Below are 19,893 nucleotides of genomic sequence, written 5' to 3' on the forward strand. Positions count from 1 at the left end.
CTGGGGTCGAGAAAACACTCGTGTCACCCCCTTACTAGTATTACTCAAATATAGTGGTTAACCCCCCTTTTGAGAAAGCTAGGCGGCGAAACACGTGTCCAGGGGCTGCTGAGTACCTTGGGGAACCACCCGGTTACATTATGGGTAAGCTCATGGGAATGACTGTTTGACTGCTTGATTGGGAGCACTGATGGAGTGTCAAACTCATATATATTGGCATTGGTATTAACAATTACTTACTATTCTCATGTAATCTCCTTTGGGTGTATTAGTTTCCCTGTAGGTTACTCAGTTTACCTGTATGTTTCCTCCTTAATCTCCTTCTGTATTTGCTATAACAGCAGTTTACTGAATGTGTTTGTTGATATGGTTTTCTGTAAAAATAAAGTACCATTTTATCTTATTAGGCTTTGCGGGACTGGTTTACTCCTTTCTCTTGTCTTATTTACTCGGTGAGGGGATATAGTGATACATATCTCAGTTTTTTACCTGTCAATGTGACATACCCAACTCCTTATGTAAATATAAAGCATGTATTTACACTATCCATGCACTTTAATGAGTATTTCAATATCTGACCAGTTGATTGACCCAACGCCTGGGGGTCTTTTTATATATATATGGATGTTACATTGGATATACACACTCTTCTTGAGCATGACATGTCTCATGATATAAAAAACATTCTTGGGACATACACATTTTTTTGTACACTTTAATTGTTTCCTCCTTCCCCTTCCTCTCACTTTTCACACCCGCCCATCCACATAGTAGCATCTCCGTCACATTCCTTTGTCACACACTATCTCTACCTTTTTGGAATATGGAGATCACTTTGCACCAGTATTGAAAATAAAGTCATTCTGTATATAATCCTTAATACTATATTCAGGAGGGCGTTAAACTAGAAGAAGAGGGGACGGGAAGAAAAACATTAGACTTGAACAAAGAAGACACAGGAAAACATACTCAGATGGGAGGTAAGAACATTTCTAAAACAATCCACAGCGAGGAGATTGGAACAAAACAAAATCCTCTAAACTGCATGCTCGCAAACGCCAGAAGCCTGACAAACAAGATGGAAGAACTAGAAGCAGAAATATCTACAGGTAACTTTGACATAGTGGGAATAACCGAGACATGGTTAGATGAAAGCTATGACTGGGCAGTTAACTTACAGGGTTACAGTCTGTTTAGAAAGGATCGTAAAAATCGGAGAGGAGGAGGGGTTTGTCTCTATGTAAAGTCTTGTCTAAAGTCCACTTTGAGGGAGGATATTAGCGAAGGAAATGAGGATGTCGAGTCCATATGGGTCGAAATTCATGGAGGGAAAAATGGTAACAAAATTCTCATTGGGGTCTGTTACAAACCCCCAAATATAACAGAAACCATGGAAAGTCTACTTCTAAAGCAGATAGATGAAGCTGCAAACCATAATGAGGTCCTGGTTATGGGGGACTTTAACTACCCGTATATTAACTGGGAAACAGAAACCTGTGAAACCCATAAAGGCAACAGGTTTCTGCTAATAACCAAGAAAAATTATCTTTCACAATTGGTGCAGAATCCAACCAGAGGAGCAGCACTTTTAGACCTAATACTATCTAATAGACCTGACAGAATAACAAATCTGCAGGTGGTTGGGCATCTAGGAAATAGCGACCACAATATTGTACAGTTTCACCTGTCTTTCACTAGGGGGACTTGTCAGGGAGTCACAAAAACACTGAACTTTAGGAAGGCAAAGTTTGACCAGCTTAGAGATGCCCTTAATCTGGTAAACTGGGACAATATCCTCAGAAATAAGAATACAGATAATAAATGGGAAATGTTTAAGAACATCCTAAATAGGCAGTGTAAGCGGTTTATACCTTGTGGGAATAAAAGGACTAGAAATAGGAAAAACCCAATGTGGCTAAACAAAGAAGTAAGACAGGCAATTAACAGTAAAAAGAAAGCATTTGCACTACTAAAGCAGGATGGCACCATTGAAGCTCTAAAAAACTATAGGGAGAAAAATACTTTATCTAAAAAACTAATTAAAGCTGCCAAAAAGGAAACAGAGAAGCACATTGCTAAGGAGAGTAAAACTAATCCCAAACTGTTCTTCAACTATATCAATAGTAAAAGAATAAAAACTGAAAATGTAGGCCCCTTAAAAAATAGTGAGGAAAGAATGGTTGTAGATGACGAGGAAAAAGCTAACATATTAAACACCTTCTTCTCCACGGTATTCACGGTGGAAAATGAAATGCTAGGTGAAATCCCAAGAAACAATGAAAACCCTATATTAAGGGTCACCAATCTAACCCAAGAAGAGGTGCGAAACCGGCTAAATAAGATTAAAATAGATAAATCTCCGGGTCCGGATGGCATACACCCACGAGTACTAAGAGAACTAAGTAATGTAATAGATAAACCATTATTTCTTATTTTTAGGGACTCTATAGCGACAGGGTCTGTTCTGCAGGACTGGCGCATAGCAAATGTGGTGCCAATATTCAAAAAGGGCTCTAAAAGTGAACCTGGAAATTATAGGCCAGTAAGTCTAACCTCTATTGTTGGTAAAATATTTGAAGGGTTTCTGAGGGATGTTATTCTGGATTATCTCAATGAGAATAACTGTTTAACTCCATATCAGCATGGGTTTATGAGAAATCGCTCCTGTCAAACCAATCTAATCAGTTTTTATGAAGAGGTAAGCTATAGGCTGGACCACGGTGAGTCATTGGACGTGGTATATCTCGATTTTTCCAAAGCGTTTGATACCGTGCCGCACAAGAGGTTGGTACACAAAATGAGAATGCTTGGTCTGGGGGAAAATGTGTGTAAATGGGTTAGTAACTGGCTTAGTGATAGAAAGCAGAGGGTGGTTATAAATGGTATAGTCTCTAACTGGGTCGCTGTGACCAGTGGGGTACCGCAGGGGTCAGTATTGGTACCTGTTCTCTTCAACATATTCATTAATGATCTGGTAGAAGGTTTACACAGTAAAATATCGATATTTGCAGATGATACAAAACTATGTAAAGCAGTTAATACAAGAGAAGATAGTATTCTGCTACAGATGGATCTGGATAAGTTGAAAACTTGGGCTGAAAGGTGGCAGATGAGGTTTAACAATGATAAATGTAAGGTTATACACATGGGAAGAAGGAATCAATATCACCATTACACACTGAATGGGAAACCACTGGGTAAATCTGACAGGGAGAAGGACTTGGGGATCCTAGTTAATGATAAACTTACCTGGAGCAGCCAGTGCCAGGCAGCAGCTGCCAAGGCAAACAGGATCATGGGGTGCATTAAAAGAGGTCTGGATACACATGATGAGAGCATTATACTGCCTCTGTACAAATCCCTAGTTAGACCGCACATGGAGTACTGTGTCCAGTTTTGGGCACCGGTGCTCAGGAAGGATATAATGGAACTAGAGAGAGTACAAAGGAGGGCAACAAAATTAATAAAGGGGATGGGAGAACTACAATACCCAGATAGATTAGCGAAATTAGGATTATTTAGTCTAGCAAAAAGACGACTGAGGGGCGATCTAATAACCATGTATAAGTATATAAGGGGACAATACAAATATCTCGCTGAGGATCTGTTTATACCAAGGAAGGTGACGGGCACAAGGGGGCATTCTTTGCGTCTGGAGGAGAGAAGGTTTTTCCACCAACATAGAAGAAGATTCTTTACTGTTAGGGCGGTGAGAATCTGGAATTGCTTGCCTGAGGAGGTGGTGATGGCGAACTCAGTCGAGGGGTTCAAGAGAGGCCTGGATGTCTTCCTGGAGCAGAACAATATTGTATCATACAATTATTAGGTTCTGTAGAAGGACGTAGATCTGGGGATTTATTATGATGGAATATAGGCTGAACTGGATGGACAAATGTCTTTTTTCGGCCTTACTAACTATGTTACTATGTTACTATGTTACTATGTGCTTTATTTCACTTGTGCACAATTTATGTTTGCTTATAACAGCTTTAGCTATTCATCATTAAGTCCACTCACAATTTGTTGAATTTTTTTAGCACAGTTATATGTTTCTCTAACATGCAGTACTTTTTTGTATTTACTCATTATTTCTTACTCCATACACAAAATTCAAGTCGTATTAGATATTTGTGTGGTCCCTTACCACCTAGCAAGTGATATCCGATATTTCTGTATAACTTCTTAGATTCGCTTTAGCCCCGCACCTTTTCCACAGCGCAGGTCCTGGTATCCGCTGTTCCTCTAATTCAGTATTCTGTTGTTCGGAAGTGTGCACATGCGAGGATCGCAGTCCTTGATGACTTCCGGTGCAGCACACTAAAAGTGAAATGCATTCCATGTCTGTGTTCCAAGAGCGGAGACCTGAAGTCAGTTTTCAACCAACGAAAGACCAGCAAGCGCTTCACGTACCTCTTACTTCCAGAACAACTTTGCTTCATTCAATATGATACAACCATATATTTAAGGAGCCCTCTCTTCCCTTGTTGGTTAACGCCCCTTGGAAAAAGCATTGGCGAAACTGCGATGTCTGTGTGCTGTTACTCACAACATGTGGACACTGGTCTATGATTGATTGTAAGTAAATGTGGCTTTTTTGTTGCATACAAACTCATGCTTTAATCCATATACCTGTGTTTATTGGGATATTCTAAAGGCTGCACTTAGCACTTTGTATTATTCTGGTCTGCACTTGCACTTTACTTGACATCTGATATGAATACTCTGGATTTAGGTATTTTTAGGCCATACTTTTTATGCGCTGTTCCACATTTTGTGAGATAGTTCAAGTGTTTTCCTTCTTTTTATAGTATTTTTAAATATATTTTCAATAAAAAATTAGATTTTTTAACGCATTATAGCATAAGTCTCTTCTTGGAATAGGTCCCTGGGTTGTGATGTTATGTTATGGATGATGATAGCCTTAGATCCTTAGCAGAACATGTTGCACTGGCAAGGGTAGGCAGAGATGAGGTGGTACAGTAGTGTGTAGAGTTCTGTGGGTGAGTGTGATAAATTATTGTTGTATCTATGAAATGGACTGGCAACCAGTGCAATGAATGGCACAGTATGGAACCTTTGGTGTCCTGGCTTGTAAAAAGATATCAGCATGAGAATGAATAAGAGCAACAATAAGTTGTTAGGTAAGGAAGAGGTGGATTCTGGAGATGTATCTGAGGTGCCGGTGATATGAGCATGCAGGTAATTAAATATAAGGAGAAATAGAAAAATATCAGTCATATCTGGCATCCCAAGACAGTCAATATGTACAGTATATCATGAGAGTTATAGTATTACCCCACATGGATATGGAAATATTATGCTTGTGTAGGTTAGCAGAGAGGTGAAACATAGGAAGTTCATTATACCACTGAAAGGATATTCATGCAAATTAAATATTTACCCCTTCCTAAAAAAATTCTGACCTGCTCTCTTCCCAGTCTTTAGGCCTTTTAGTCTCATTTGGTTTGATACATCGAATATAATGAGGTGTGCATTTCATCAGAGTGTTTACTAGGTCATTGGCTTGTTTCTGGGGAAAAAAATAGATTAGTTTAATTATACTGTACTACCCATAAATGGTATAACCAGATATTACATAATTTAAATTTCAATGTTACCATCACACATATTCATATTTCTGACACTTGAATCTCAGAGTTTGACTACAAACTGACATACACTTTGGATTAAAGTCAGCCTAAACAGACAGTTTAAGCGGTAGCGGCTTACGTCCTCTCCCTTATAAGTCAATGATCATATTTATTTGAAATCAGATGACTAATTTGATGCAGGACCCCAGCAGCCTTTCAATGCCCCACTCATCCAGGCTGGCATATCCCTAAAAACATACTTAGGGACAGTGACATTACTAGAGTGCGATCGGCCTCGATGCAAAATTTGGACCTAGCTACCTCCCACACATGTTGATCAGATGTGTAGGCCCTTGTAGCATTCTAAATCCTATAACGACATATATGTTTCTCATCCTGTTATAGATATATGTCCTCCTTCCTGGTATATATGTTCCCTATCTTGGCCCTATCCTGTTATATATGTTCCCCATCCTGATATATATATATATATTCCCCATCCTGGTATATATGTTCCCCATCCTGGTGTATACACTCATGGCTGAAAGTGTTGGCACCCTTGAAATTGTTCCAGAAAACGGAATATTTCTCCCAGAAAATGTTTTCTATTATGCACATATTTATTTCCTCTCTGGGTATTGGAACAACACAAACGGAGATGAAAAAGCAAATTGGACACAATTTTTAAAAACCCTCAAAATGGGCAGGACACAATTGTTGGAACCTTTCCAAAAATGTGGGTAAACAACTTTGTTTCCAGCATGTGATGTGCATTCAAACTCACCTGTGGGAAGTATGAAAATCACACCTGAAACCATATAAAAAAGGAGAAGTTGACTCCAACCTTTGCATTGTGTATCTGTGTGTGCCACACTAAGCATGGATATCAGAAAGAGGAGGAAAAAACTGTCTGAGGACTTGAGAACCAAAATTGTTGTTAAATATCAACAATCTCAAGGTTACAAGTCCATCTCCAGAGATCTTGATGTTCCTTTGTCCATGGTGCATAGCTTAATCAAGAAGTTTACAACCCATCGCTCTGTAGCTAATCTCCCTGGACGTGGACAACAGAGAAAAATTGATAAAAGGTTGCAACGCAGGATAGTCCGGATGGTGGATAAGCAGCCTCAATGAAGTTCCCAAAAAATTCAGGCTGTCCTGGAGGCTCAGGATACATCAGTGTCAGCACTAACTATACATCGACATTTAAATGAAATGAAACACTATGGCAGGATACCCAGGAGAACCCCAATTATGACACAGAGATATAAAAAGCTAGACTGCAGTTTGTCAAAATGTACATGAGTATGCCAAAATCCTTATGGGAAAGCATCTTGTGGACAGATGAGACCAAGATAGAGCTTTTTTGTAAAGCACATCATTCTACTGTTTAACGGAAACTGAATGAGTCCTACAAAGAAAAGAACACTGTGCTTACAGTCAAATATGGTGGAGGTTTAAGGATGTTTTGGTGTTGTTTTGCTGCCTCTGAAGATTACCTAAGGATTTTGGGTTGTAATATAGTGCTCAGGGTAAGAAAGCTGGGTTTATGTCCCAGGTCTTGGGTCTTCCAGCGGGACAACAACCCCAAACATACTTTAAGAAGCACCCAGAAGTGGATGGAAAAAAAGCGGTGGAGAATTCTGAAGTGGCAGCAATGAGCGCGAATCTAAATCGCATTGAACACCTGTGGAGAGATTTGCAAAAGAAGAGTGATCCAAAATTCCAGTTGAGAGATGGAAGAAGCTTGTTGATGGTTATAGGAAGCCATTGATTGCAGTTATTTATTCTAAAGGATGTGCAACCAAATATTACGTTGAGGGTGCCAACAATTTTGTCCTGATCAATTTTTGGGTTTTGTATGAAATTTGCCTTTTTTCTTTTTTTTGTGTTGTTCCAAAACACACAAAGGAAATAAACATGTGTATAGCAAAACATGTATAATTGCAATAATTTTCTGGGAGAAACACTTCATTTTCTGGAACCATTTCAAGGGTGCCAACACTTTCGGCCATGACTGTATGTTCCTCATCCTGGTATATACTGTATATTCCCACTCCTGGTATATATGTCCCTTATCCTGTTCCCCATCCTGGTACACAAGTGCCCCATCCTGGTATATACAGTGGGGGAAATAAGTATTTGATCCCTTTCTGATTTTATAAGTTTGCACACTGACAAAGACATGAACAGTCTATAATTTTAAGGGTAGGTTAATTTTAACATTGAGTGACAGAATATCACAAATAAAATCTAGAAAATCACATTGTATAAATTATATACATTTATTTGCATTTTGCAGTGAGTAATAAGTATTTGGTCCCCTACCAACCATTAAGAGTTCTGGCTCCTACAGACCAGTTAGACGCTCCTAATCAACTTCTTACCTGCATTAAAGTCAGCTGTCTTACATAGTCACCTTTATAAAAGACTCCTGTCCACAGACTCAATTAATCAGACTTTAGCCTCTACAACATGGGCAAGACCAAAGAGCTTTATAAGGATGTCAGGGACAAGATCATAGACATGCACAAAGCTGGAATGGGCTACAAAACCATAAGTAAGATGCTGTGTGAGAAGGAGACAACTATATAAGTGAGTAAAATAAATAAATAAATAAATAAATAAAAATAGGTGACTTGCATCAATTAAACTGTGCTGAACCTATCTCATATATTCTATAACGCTGGGAGCGTCACTCTGTCCGAAGCCTTTATAGACTGCGCAGGCGCCGGCGCAGTCTGGGCCTCACAGAGTGATGCTCCCGGGAGATCGCGGTATGCGTTCACACTGAACGCACGCTGCGATCTCCAACAGAGAAGCAGGGACCGCCAGGAGGGTGAGTATCGGCCATATTCACCTGTCCTGCGTTCCACCGCTGAGCGCCGCCATCGTCCCGGTCTTCGGCCTGTGACCTTCAGTTCAGAGGGCGCGATGACACGCTTAATGCGCGCCGGCGCCGCCCTCTGACTGAACAGTCACAGCCAGGAGACCGGGAAGATGGCGGCGCCCAGCGGTGGAACGCAGCACAGGTGAATATAGTAAGTGCTGGGGGGCCTGAGCTGGCGGCGATACTGGCACCTGACCCCCACAGCGCGCCGGTGTCCCCGCCTGCTCAGGCCCCCGGATGGGTGCAGCACATGACAGGATGGGGACGCAGGATGGGTGCAGCACATACCAGGATGGGGACGCAGGATGGGTGCAGCACATGACAGGATGGGGACGCAGGATGGGTGCAGCACATGACAGGATGGGGGCGCAGGATGGGGACGCAGGATGGGTGCAGCACATGACAGGATGGGTGCAGCACATGACAGGATGGGGACGCAGGATGGGTGCAGCACATGACAGGATGGGGACGCAGGATGGGGACGCAGGATGGGTGCAGCACATACCAGGATGGGGACGCAGGATGGGTGCAGCACATGACAGGATGGGGACGCAGGATGGGTGCAGCACATACCAGGATGGGGACGCAGGATGGGTGCAGCACATGACAGGATGGGGACGCAGGATGGGTGCAGCACATGACAGGATGGGGACGCAGGATGGGTGCAGCACATGACAGGATGGGGGCGCAGGATGGGTGCAGCACATGACAGGATGGGGACGCAGGATGGGTGCAGCACATGACAGGATGGGGACGCAGGATGGAGACGCAGGATGGGTGCAGCACATGACAGGATGGGGACGCAGGATGGGTGCAGCACATACCAGGATGGGGACGCAGGATGGGTGCAGCACATGACAGGATGGGGACGCAGAATGGGGACGCAGGATGGGTGCAGCACATACCAGGATGGGAACGCAGGATGGGTGCAGCACATGACAGGGTGGGGACGCAGGATGGGGACGCAGGATGGGTGCAGCACATACCAGGATGGGGACGCAGGATGGGTGCAGCACATGACAGGATGGGGGCGCAGGATGGGTGCAGCACATGACAGGATGGGGACGCAGGATGGGTGCAGCACATGACAGGATGGGGACGCAGGATGGGTGCAGCACATGACAGGATGGGGACGCAGGATGGGGACGCAGGATGGGTGCAGCACATACCAGGATGGGAACGCAGGATGGGTGCAGCACATGACAGGGTGGGGACGCAGGATGGGGACGCAGGATGGGTGCAGCACATACCAGGATGGGGACGCAGGATGGGTGCAGCACATGACAGGATGGGGGCGCAGGATGGGTGCAGCACATGACAGGATGGGGACGCAGGATGGGTGCAGCACATGACAGGATGGGGACGCAGGATGGGTGCAGCACATGACAGGATGGGGACGCAGGATGGGTGCACCACATACCAGGATGGGGACGCAGGATGGGTGCAGCACATGACAGGATGGGGACGCAGGAAGGGGACGCAGGATGGGTGCAGCACATACCAGGATGGGGACGCAGGATGGGTGCAGCACATGACAGGATGGGGGCGCAGGATGGGTGCAGCACATGACAGGATGGGGACGCAGGATGGGTGCAGCACATGACAGGATGGGTGCAGCACATGACAGGATGGGGACGCAGGATGGGTGCAGCACATGACAGGATGGGGACGCAGGATGGGGACGCAGGATGGGTGCAGCACATACCAGGATGGGGACGCAGGATGGGTGCAGCACATGACAGGATGGGGACGCAGGATGGGTGCAGCACATACCAGGATGGGGACGCAGGATGGGTGCAGCACATGACAGGATGGGGACGCAGGATGGGTGCAGCACATGACAGGATGGGGACGCAGGATGGGTGCAGCACATGACAGGATGGGGGCGCAGGATGGGTGCAGCACATGACAGGATGGGGACGCAGGATGGGTGCAGCACATGACAGGATGGGGACGCAGGATGGAGACGCAGGATGGGTGCAGCACATGACAGGATGGGGACGCAGGATGGGTGCAGCACATACCAGGATGGGGACGCAGGATGGGTGCAGCACATGACAGGATGGGGACGCAGGATGGGGACGCAGGATGGGTGCAGCACATACCAGGATGGGAACGCAGGATGGGTGCAGCACATGACAGGGTGGGGACGCAGGATGGGGACGCAGGATGGGTGCAGCACATACCAGGATGGGGACGCAGGATGGGTGCAGCACATGACAGGATGGGGGCGCAGGATGGGTGCAGCACATGACAGGATGGGGACGCAGGATGGGTGCAGCACATGACAGGATGGGGACGCAGGATGGGTGCAGCACATGACAGGATGGGGACGCAGGATGGGGACGCAGGATGGGTGCAGCACATACCAGGATGGGAACGCAGGATGGGTGCAGCACATGACAGGGTGGGGACGCAGGATGGGGACGCAGGATGGGTGCAGCACATACCAGGATGGGGACGCAGGATGGGTGCAGCACATGACAGGATGGGGGCGCAGGATGGGTGCAGCACATGACAGGATGGGGACGCAGGATGGGTGCAGCACATGACAGGATGGGGACGCAGGATGGGTGCAGCACATGACAGGATGGGGACGCAGGATGGGTGCACCACATACCAGGATGGGGACGCAGGATGGGTGCAGCACATGACAGGATGGGGACGCAGGAAGGGGACGCAGGATGGGTGCAGCACATACCAGGATGGGGACGCAGGATGGGTGCAGCACATGACAGGATGGGGGCGCAGGATGGGTGCAGCACATGACAGGATGGGGACGCAGGATGGGTGCAGCACATGACAGGATGGGGACGCAGGATGGGTGCAGCACATGACAGGATGGGGACGCAGGATGGGTGCAGCACATGACAGGATGGGGGCGCAGGATGGGTGCAGCACATGACAGGATGGGGACGCAGGATGGGTGCAGCACATGACAGGATTGGGATGCAGGATGGGTGCAGCACATGACAGGATGGGGACGCAGGATGGAGCAGCACATGACAGGATGGGGACGCAGGATGGGTGCAGCACATGACAGGATGGGGACGCAGGATGGGTGCAGCACATGACAGGATGGGGACGCAGGATGGAACAGCACATGACAGGATGGAGACCATATACCAATATAAATGCTCGCCACCTGGGTGTAGAACGGGTTCAATAGCTAGTATATTCTATAAGAAGAGAAGCAGTGTGCTTACAGTAATCAGCAGATTTTGATTGATTATTACCTTGATTTTTGAGCCTGCTGTAGTCGGTCTACTTTTCTTATCTGAATCCATTTTTTCTGGGAAAAGACTCTGTATGAACTGGCTAGACAGAAAAAGAATACACGTTTCTGTTTATAAGTACTGTTGTTAGCCACTGACCAAATTAGTCTAATATCTGAGACTATGTTAATGTAGCACTTTTGAACAAGCAATGGCTTGGTATTATGTGTAAATAACACCTATATAATACTATAATCTTGAAGAGAATCTGTCAGATCAACCTCCTAAACCACATAAATTGGCATCCAGGTCTTTGACATGTAAATCAATTGACACCTTTACATTTTCTATTTGTTGCTGCATTCCTGAGTAACTCAAATGCAAATACTGGCATTAAAGAGGTATTTCCAACTCCAAGATCCTATCACAATGTGTAGTAGGTGTAATAATATTAGCAAATACCTCCAACTAGAAATGTAGTGTAATTCTTCTGATTCGCTATGTCATTCACCTAATGTGCAGGGAATAGTAATAGTTTAGGTATCTATCGTTATGATCACTACCAGCTAACTGACCAACTGTCATTATACTGTGGTCGTAACCATGGATACCTTAACCACTGTAATGCCCTGCACTTGGGGTAAGCGACATAGAAAATCATAAGAACTACATTTCTTATTAGAGGTATTTGCTATTATTATTGTTATTATTGCACCTACCACATACAGTATAGGGATAGGATCTTGGAGATGGGGAAACCTCTTTAAGTGCTCTGGGCCTGACAGAGCACTTCCTGGGCAAGTGCCTCCGGAGCTTGTTTCCCCACTCGACACCAACCTTTTTAGCTTAATTGATAACTTACTGTCTGATTTCCTTGCCTGGTACTTGATGTCCCAAAGACAATGAGCTATCAATGAAGCTAAAGTGGCTGGCGCTGGCAGGAAAACAACCTTTGAAGGCAGTGGCTTCTTAAAGACGGAATGTCATTAGCTTTTTTTTCCCCCTAAACCTGTATAAATAATAACATAGTGTAGTATCATTGCATTAATATACTCATCGATCACTATCTTCTCCGGGATCCAGTGTGGCTTTGGTCTTCTTCTGAGACATGTGACAGCAGTTCAGACTCTGCAGATCCCACTGCGCTCTGTGTGAGCTTGAAGTCTATTTTACAATGCAAGTCTGTGGAAAATCATTCTGCTACTCCATAGACGTACATTGTAAAAGCTGGTTTTGTTCACACAGCATGTAGTGTGAACCAGAGAGCCTGAATCGCCATCACATGACTCAGAAGTAGACTGGAGCAGCATTGGAACCCGGATGAAGATGGTGATTAGGGAGTATATCAACATATTGACACTATGTATCACCAACATTGACAAGGGTTTAAGGGAAAAAAGTTAATCGTAGTGCTTCTTGTCATACTAAGAGCACTTAACGCCTCATTTGCATATGTATGAAAATGCAAATTAATTTGGGATATAACAACAGATGAATATATAAAGTTGAAAATGGATTTACAGTACATTTCAAAGACATGCATGCCAAAATATATGGCTTGGGAAGGGAGGAGTTGATCTTAGTGACAGATTAACGTTAACACACAAGTTACTGACCATAAGTAAATCTCACAAAGCTCTGATTTCACATTACGATAAAACTGATTTCCCAAAGGAAACTTTTGATTTGGAAAATATTACTGTGTGACAGAATATTCTGTGGTGAAATTTTTGTTTGAGAGGACCTCTCACTAGATGACCAATATTTTGGTTGGTCATTTACGGTACTATGTATGCCAGTAGTGTTTCACATTCTGCTACACAAATACCTACTTCACCAACTTCACAAACCTTCCCGTTGTATTTGTGGGAGGTAGTGATGGCTTTTGTATTAATTTGACAATTTACTATACAAAAAGAGAACTAAGCCAAGGAATTATACTCTACTTACTACTCACTGCTCTGCATCAATTCAATGAGGTCTATGAAAAGAACATCTCGATTCCTCTCGCAGAATCCCTCAACATCATATGAGACCTAAGGAAGACATTTAAGATATGTAGACTTGCATTTACTCCATCAGTTTGATGACTGTGCTTAGGCCAGGGTCACACATGCGTGCGCAATGCGAGAAACTTGCGCGAGTTTCTTGCATCAATTCTTGACACAGCCGCCAGCGGTTCAGACCACAGTGTTCAGCTGAATAGAAATACATGCAGCCTCACACTCCGGTCCCAAGTGCTGGCGGAAGTGTCGGGTATTGATGCAAGAGACTCCTGCGAGTTTCTCGCATTGCACACGCAAGTGTGACACCGGCCTTATTCAAATTGTTTGATTGTGCCATTTTGCTGCAGTATTGCCTGATGATCAAATGAATTAAAATTTGATATCTTCAATTAGTTTCCTTCAATTGACTGATATGTTGGATAATCTTTACCTTCCCAGCATAGTGGTGGATTACAAAGCCCGAATTCCAGTTGTTGAAGTGCTCATGGGTACCCACAGCTGCCTGGAGTTTCTGTAATAAAGTTTGATCTGCACCCCCACTTGTGGCATGCATCGTGGCACACACGTCATCCAGTACACTCATTATACCGGGAGGATTCTGGGTGGATAGAAGACTATGAGTACAAACAGGGACTAGTATTATATTTTACTTTGTAATATGCATCAAGTATTTGCACAATAGGATGAAGAAAAAGTTAGTTTCTTAAGTTTTATTTAAACCTCATTTGTTCTAGTGGTCCAGAACTTTGAAGGTAGTCATGCACAGTACATGAATATTGGCTGAAGCCAATGATTTTGATGAGACCGCCAGTCAACCAGTCATATGAAATGTGGCCTCTCAACTTGGTCACCAACAGCAGATGTGTCTGGCTGAGAGTAATGCCCCTTTTCTGATTGTATCGGGGATCAAATTAATGAGGTGGAAGATAGAAGTTTAAATATCTCTCCATACTCACCAGTTTGTTCTCAATGAGATCACACACCACTTTGTTGTTAAAGTACTCAATAGGGGACCATTTTATCCCTTCTGCAACATATTCTTCCTATAATATAATTTACAGTTTATTAATCATTCATGAGTACATAACAGGTTAAAATACATCACTTATTAACACACCAACAAACTTTCTGACACCTTTCACTCCCTCCTCAGGCCAAAAGCACATATAGAGGAAATAGATAATATCCGTCAGGAAATCCGCTCCCAGCCATTAAGTGCTGTGACTCCCATCGCTCCCTGCAATTCCCCTGGCTCACTCTCCACATTCGATTCCATCACAGAAGAAGTCTCCAGGCTCCTCTCTTCTTGTCGTCTGACTACATGCACTACTGACCCCATTCCCTCTCATCTCCTCCAGTCTCTCTCTCCAGTCATCACAACTCGTCTAACTACAATCTTTAATCTCTCCCTCACCTCAGGCATTTTCCCCTACTCCTTCAAACAAGCTATCATTACACCATTATTAAAGAAACCTTCTTTTGATCCATCCTGCACAAATAACTACAGACCAGTCTCCAACCTCCCCTTCATCTCTAAACTCTTGGAGCGCCTGGTCTACTCCCACCTTACCCATTACCTTTCAATTCACTCCCTCCTAGACCCTTCACAGTCCGGCTTCTGCCCCCTACACTCAACAGAAACTGCACTCATCAAAGTGACCAATGACCCTCTGACAGCAAGTGTAATGGTATGAGAGGTAGAAGCGTGTGCACTACTATTTGTGGTGCCAAGGTAGGTTCCCAAACCACGTGAAACTCAAAAGAAAGCATGTAGTGTGGGTACTACAATTAAAACCTCTCACGAGCATTAAGTTGAGTGCCAGGTTGTTTCTTTTGAGCAAGTGTAATGGTGACCACTCTCTGCTCATTCTTCTCAACTTCTCTGCAGCTTTTGACACAGTTGACCACCCTCTCCTACTCTCTAGGCTCTAGGCACTAGGCGTTAAGGACACTGCTCTCTCCTGGTTCTCTTCCTATCTTTCTGACTGCTCCTTCAGTGTTCTGTTTGCTGGCTCCACTTCATCTCCTTTTCCTCTCACTGTTGGGGTACCTCAGGGCTCAGTCCTTGGCCCCCTTCTCTTCTCTCTCTACACGGCCCCAATTGGACAGACCATCAGCAGATTCTGCTTTCAGTACCATCTTTATGCCGATGACACACAACTATATACCTCATCCCCCAACCTTACTCCCGTTGTACTACAGGACTCCCGTGACTGTTCGCAGTCTTCGACATCATGTCCGCCCTCTATCTGAAACTCAACCTCTCCAAAACTGAACTTCTTCTGCTCCAACCATCTACTAACCTCCCTAAACCTGACATTTCCCTCTCTGTGGGTGGCACCATAATAACACTATGGCAGCAGGCGTGCTGTCTGGGTGTTACGTTTAACACCAATCTCTCCTTCACTTCCCATATACAATCTGTTGCCTGCTCATGCCGCTTACACCTAAAGAACATCTCTACAATCCTCCCTTTTCTCACCATGGAAACAACAAAAACCCTCACTGTCGCCCTGATCCACTCCTGCCTGGACTACTGTAATGCTCTATTAACTGGCCTCCCTGTTACTTGACTTTCCCCTCTTCAATCTATCCTCAATGCAGGAGCCAGGGTCATCCACCTGGCTAATCGGTATTCAGATGCAGTCAGCCAGTCGTTACACTGGCTACCCATTCATTATAGGATCCAATTCAAAGTGCTTGTTCTCACCCACAAAGCTCTCCACAGTGTGGCACCCCATTACATCTCCTCCCTTATTTCTATCTATCGGCCTAGCCGACTGCTTCACTCTGCAATTGACTTTCGACACCTCTGCAATAATCCGTACCTCCCACTCCCATCTCCAAGACTTCTCCGGCGCTGCACCAATCCTCAAATGCTCTACCCCAAGACATTAGGACCATTCACAATTTGCATAGTTTTAGGTGCACCCTCAAAACATATTTGTTCAGAGCGGCCTATCACTTTCCCTAATAGTTATTTTAGGCTTGTGTGTGTGTGTAGCCCATTCACTATCTCCATCTATCCCCCACCCCCTGAAGATGACTGGACCATCATTGTAAATACATCATTGTAAATACACACCTGTACTTTGTATCTCCCCCACCTCATTGTAGATTGTAAGCTTTCACGAGCAGGGTCGCCTTATTTTGCTTTAATTATTGTATTGTTAATGTTGTTACTTATGACTTGCGTTTGAAACTGTTAGGCTGTGTGCACACGATGCAGATTTGGTGCAGAAAAATCTGCTGCAGTTCTGCACTAAATCTGCATCTCCTGGCAGAATCTGGAGGTGCGTTTTTTATGCGTTTGATGCGTTTTTTTAGCACAAATCTGCACAAAAAACGCATCAAAAACGCATCAGAAACGCATCAAAAACGCACCTGCAGATTTCTATTATGGAGGGGTGCAGAAACGCTGCAGAACTGCACAAAAGAAGTGACTGGCACTTCTTTGAAATCTGCAGCGTTTCTGCGCAGATTTTTCTGCACCATGTGCACAGCTTTTTTTTTTTCACATTGATTTACATTGTACTGTGATCACAGTGCAGTTCTGCAGCGTTTCTGCTGCAGAAAAATCTGCTGCAGTTCTGCACTAAATCTGCATCGTGTGCACATACCCTAAGGGTATGTTTCCACGGTCAGGATGGCCGGCGGTATCGCCGGAGCGGCTTAGCCGCTCTGCGGTAGCCCCGCCCCCTTTCTGGGACGCGATGATGCCGGATGTGTTCACAGCACACATCCGGCATCATCGCTCCCCACCATAGGGCCCTGTGCTATATCTTGCGGCGACGCAGCGTCGCCGCAAGATATACGGACATGCTGCGATCTGAAAAGACGCGCAGCATGTCCGGAGTCGCAGGGCCGCCGCGTGCGTGTTACCACGCATAGTGGAGACGGGATTTCATTAAATCCCCTCCACTATGCTGTAACATCTGGACGCTGCGTGTCTGACGCTGCGGCTCTATGCAGCGTCAGACACGCAGCGTTTCCTGATCGTGGAAACAGACCCTAAGGGTGCTCAAAAAACGCATCAAAAACGCATAAAAAACGCATCAAAAACGCATCAAAAACGCATAAAAAACGCACCTCCAGATTCTGCCAGGAGATGCAGATTTAGTGCAGAACTGCAGCAGATTTTTCTGCACCAAATCTGCATCGTGTGCACACAGCCTAAAACTGCAAAGCGCTGCGGATTATGTTGGCGCTATATAAATAAAGATTATTTTGTTATTATTACTTAATATGTAAATTTAAAGGAGAAAGGAAGATACGTTGAAGAAAAAGTATACGGTAGTTTAAAAATTAATTTCATTTTTAAACACTACTTTTTCTGCAATGTATTCTCCTTTCACCTTAAAATTTACATATTAAGGGATGTGTTCATACATCTAATTATGGAGATTTTTTGCATCTAATTTTGTTTCATGGATTGTGCTTTAAGGTTAATATACTAGTTAGGTAAAGCACAAATTCACATCGCGAGCGTATCAATGGGAAAGCTTATATTTTGAGGTGATTGGTAAGCTTATATTTTGAGGTGATAGGTAAGCTTATAATTTTGAGGTGATGGGTAAGCTTATATTTTGAAGTGATGGGTAAGCTTATATTTTGAAGTGATGGGTAAGCTTATATTTTGAGGTGATAGGTAAGCTTATATTTTGAGGTGATAGGTAAACTTGTATTTTCAGGTGATAGATAAGCTTATATTTTGAGGTGATAGGTAAGCTTTATAATTTTGAGGTGATAGGTAAGCTTATAATTTTGAGGTGATGCGTAAGCTTATAATTTTGAGGTGATAGGTAAGCTTGTATTTTCAGGTGATGGGTAAGCTTATATTTTGAGGTGATAGGTAAGCTTTATAATTTTGAGGTGATAGGTAAGCTTATAATTTTGAGGTGATGGGTAAGCTTATAATTTTGAGGTGATGGGTAAGCTTATATTTTGAGGTGATAGGTAAGCTTATATTTTGAGGTGAAGGGTAAGCTTATATTTTGAGGTGATAGGTAAGCTGATATTTTGAGGTGATAGGTAAGCTGATATTTTGAGAAAAATGGTAAGCTTATATTTTGAGGTGATAGGTAAGCTTATATTTTGAGGTGATAGGTAAGCTTATAATTTTGAGGTGATGGGCAAGCTTATATTTTTAGGTGATAGGTAAGCTTATAATTTTGAGGTGATGAGTAAGTTTATAATTTTGAGGTGATGGGGTAGCTTATAGTTTTTAAGTGATGGGTAAGCTTATATTTCGAGGTGCTGGGTAAGCTTATATTTTGAGGTGATGGGTAAGCTTATAATTTTGAGGTGATGGGTAAGCTTATAATTTTGAGGTGAAGGGTAAGCTTTATAATTTTGAAGTGATAGGTAAGCTTATAATTTTAAAGGGATGGGTAAGCTTATAATTTTGAGGTGATGGGTAAGCTTATATTTTTGAGGTGATGGGTAAGCTTATATTTTGAGGTGATGGGTAAGCTTATATTTTTGAGGTGATGGGTAAGCTTATATTTTTAGGTGATAGGTAAGCTTATAATTTTGAGATGATGAGTAAGCTTATAATTTTGAGGTGATGGGTAAGCTTATATTTTGAGGTGATGGGTAAGCTTATATTTTGAGGTGATGGGTAAGCTTATATTTTTAGGTTATAGGTAAGCTTATAATTTTGAGGTGATGAGTAAGCTTATAATTCTGAGATGATGGGTAAGCTTACATTTTGAGGTGATAGGTAAGCTTATATTCTGAGGTGATGGGTAAGCTTATATTTTGAGTTGATGGGTAAGCTTATATGTTGAGGTAATGAAACTTTTCCGCACATTTTTTTACTTTAAAATGTAAATGATATTCTTTCTGAAAAAATGATTGCCAGCAAATGTTTTTTTATGTCTCACCATTTGTATAAAATTAATCTATTACTATCGCAATTGTAAAAGTAAAATCATTAATCTGATCTGTTGCTGTAGTTTTTTCTCCTACAGAAAAATTTTATTGTGTCCATGAAATATCTACAGGTCCTTCTCAAAAAATTAGCATATAGTGTTAAATTTCATTATTTACCATAATGTAATGATTACAATTAAACTTTCATATATTATAGATTCATTATCCACCAACTGAAATTTGTCAGGTCTTTTATTGTTTTAATACTGATGATTTTGGCATACAACTCCTGATAACCCAAAAAACCTGTCTCAATA

At 43.5% G+C, this 19,893-nt stretch overlaps 1 protein-coding gene across 1 annotated transcript in view; it reads right to left on the reverse strand.

Annotated features, from left to right (window-relative positions):
* The window catches only part of MYO1F (myosin IF), a 363,040-nt gene that overhangs the window by 143,555 nt on the left and 199,592 nt on the right, over positions 1-19,893 (reverse strand). Inside the window, exons 13-17 of the mRNA XM_069741645.1 lie at positions 14,659-14,745; positions 14,133-14,300; positions 13,647-13,732; positions 11,718-11,799; positions 5,424-5,530 (exon numbers count right to left, since the gene is read on the reverse strand). Of these exons, the coding sequence (XP_069597746.1) occupies positions 5,424-5,530; positions 11,718-11,799; positions 13,647-13,732; positions 14,133-14,300; positions 14,659-14,745 (530 nt within the window). The remainder of the gene's footprint in view (positions 1-5,423; positions 5,531-11,717; positions 11,800-13,646; positions 13,733-14,132; positions 14,301-14,658; positions 14,746-19,893) is intronic.

Source organism: Ranitomeya imitator, chromosome 1, assembly GCF_032444005.1.
Source record: "Ranitomeya imitator isolate aRanImi1 chromosome 1, aRanImi1.pri, whole genome shotgun sequence".
Taxonomy (NCBI): Eukaryota; Metazoa; Chordata; class Amphibia; order Anura; family Dendrobatidae; genus Ranitomeya; species Ranitomeya imitator.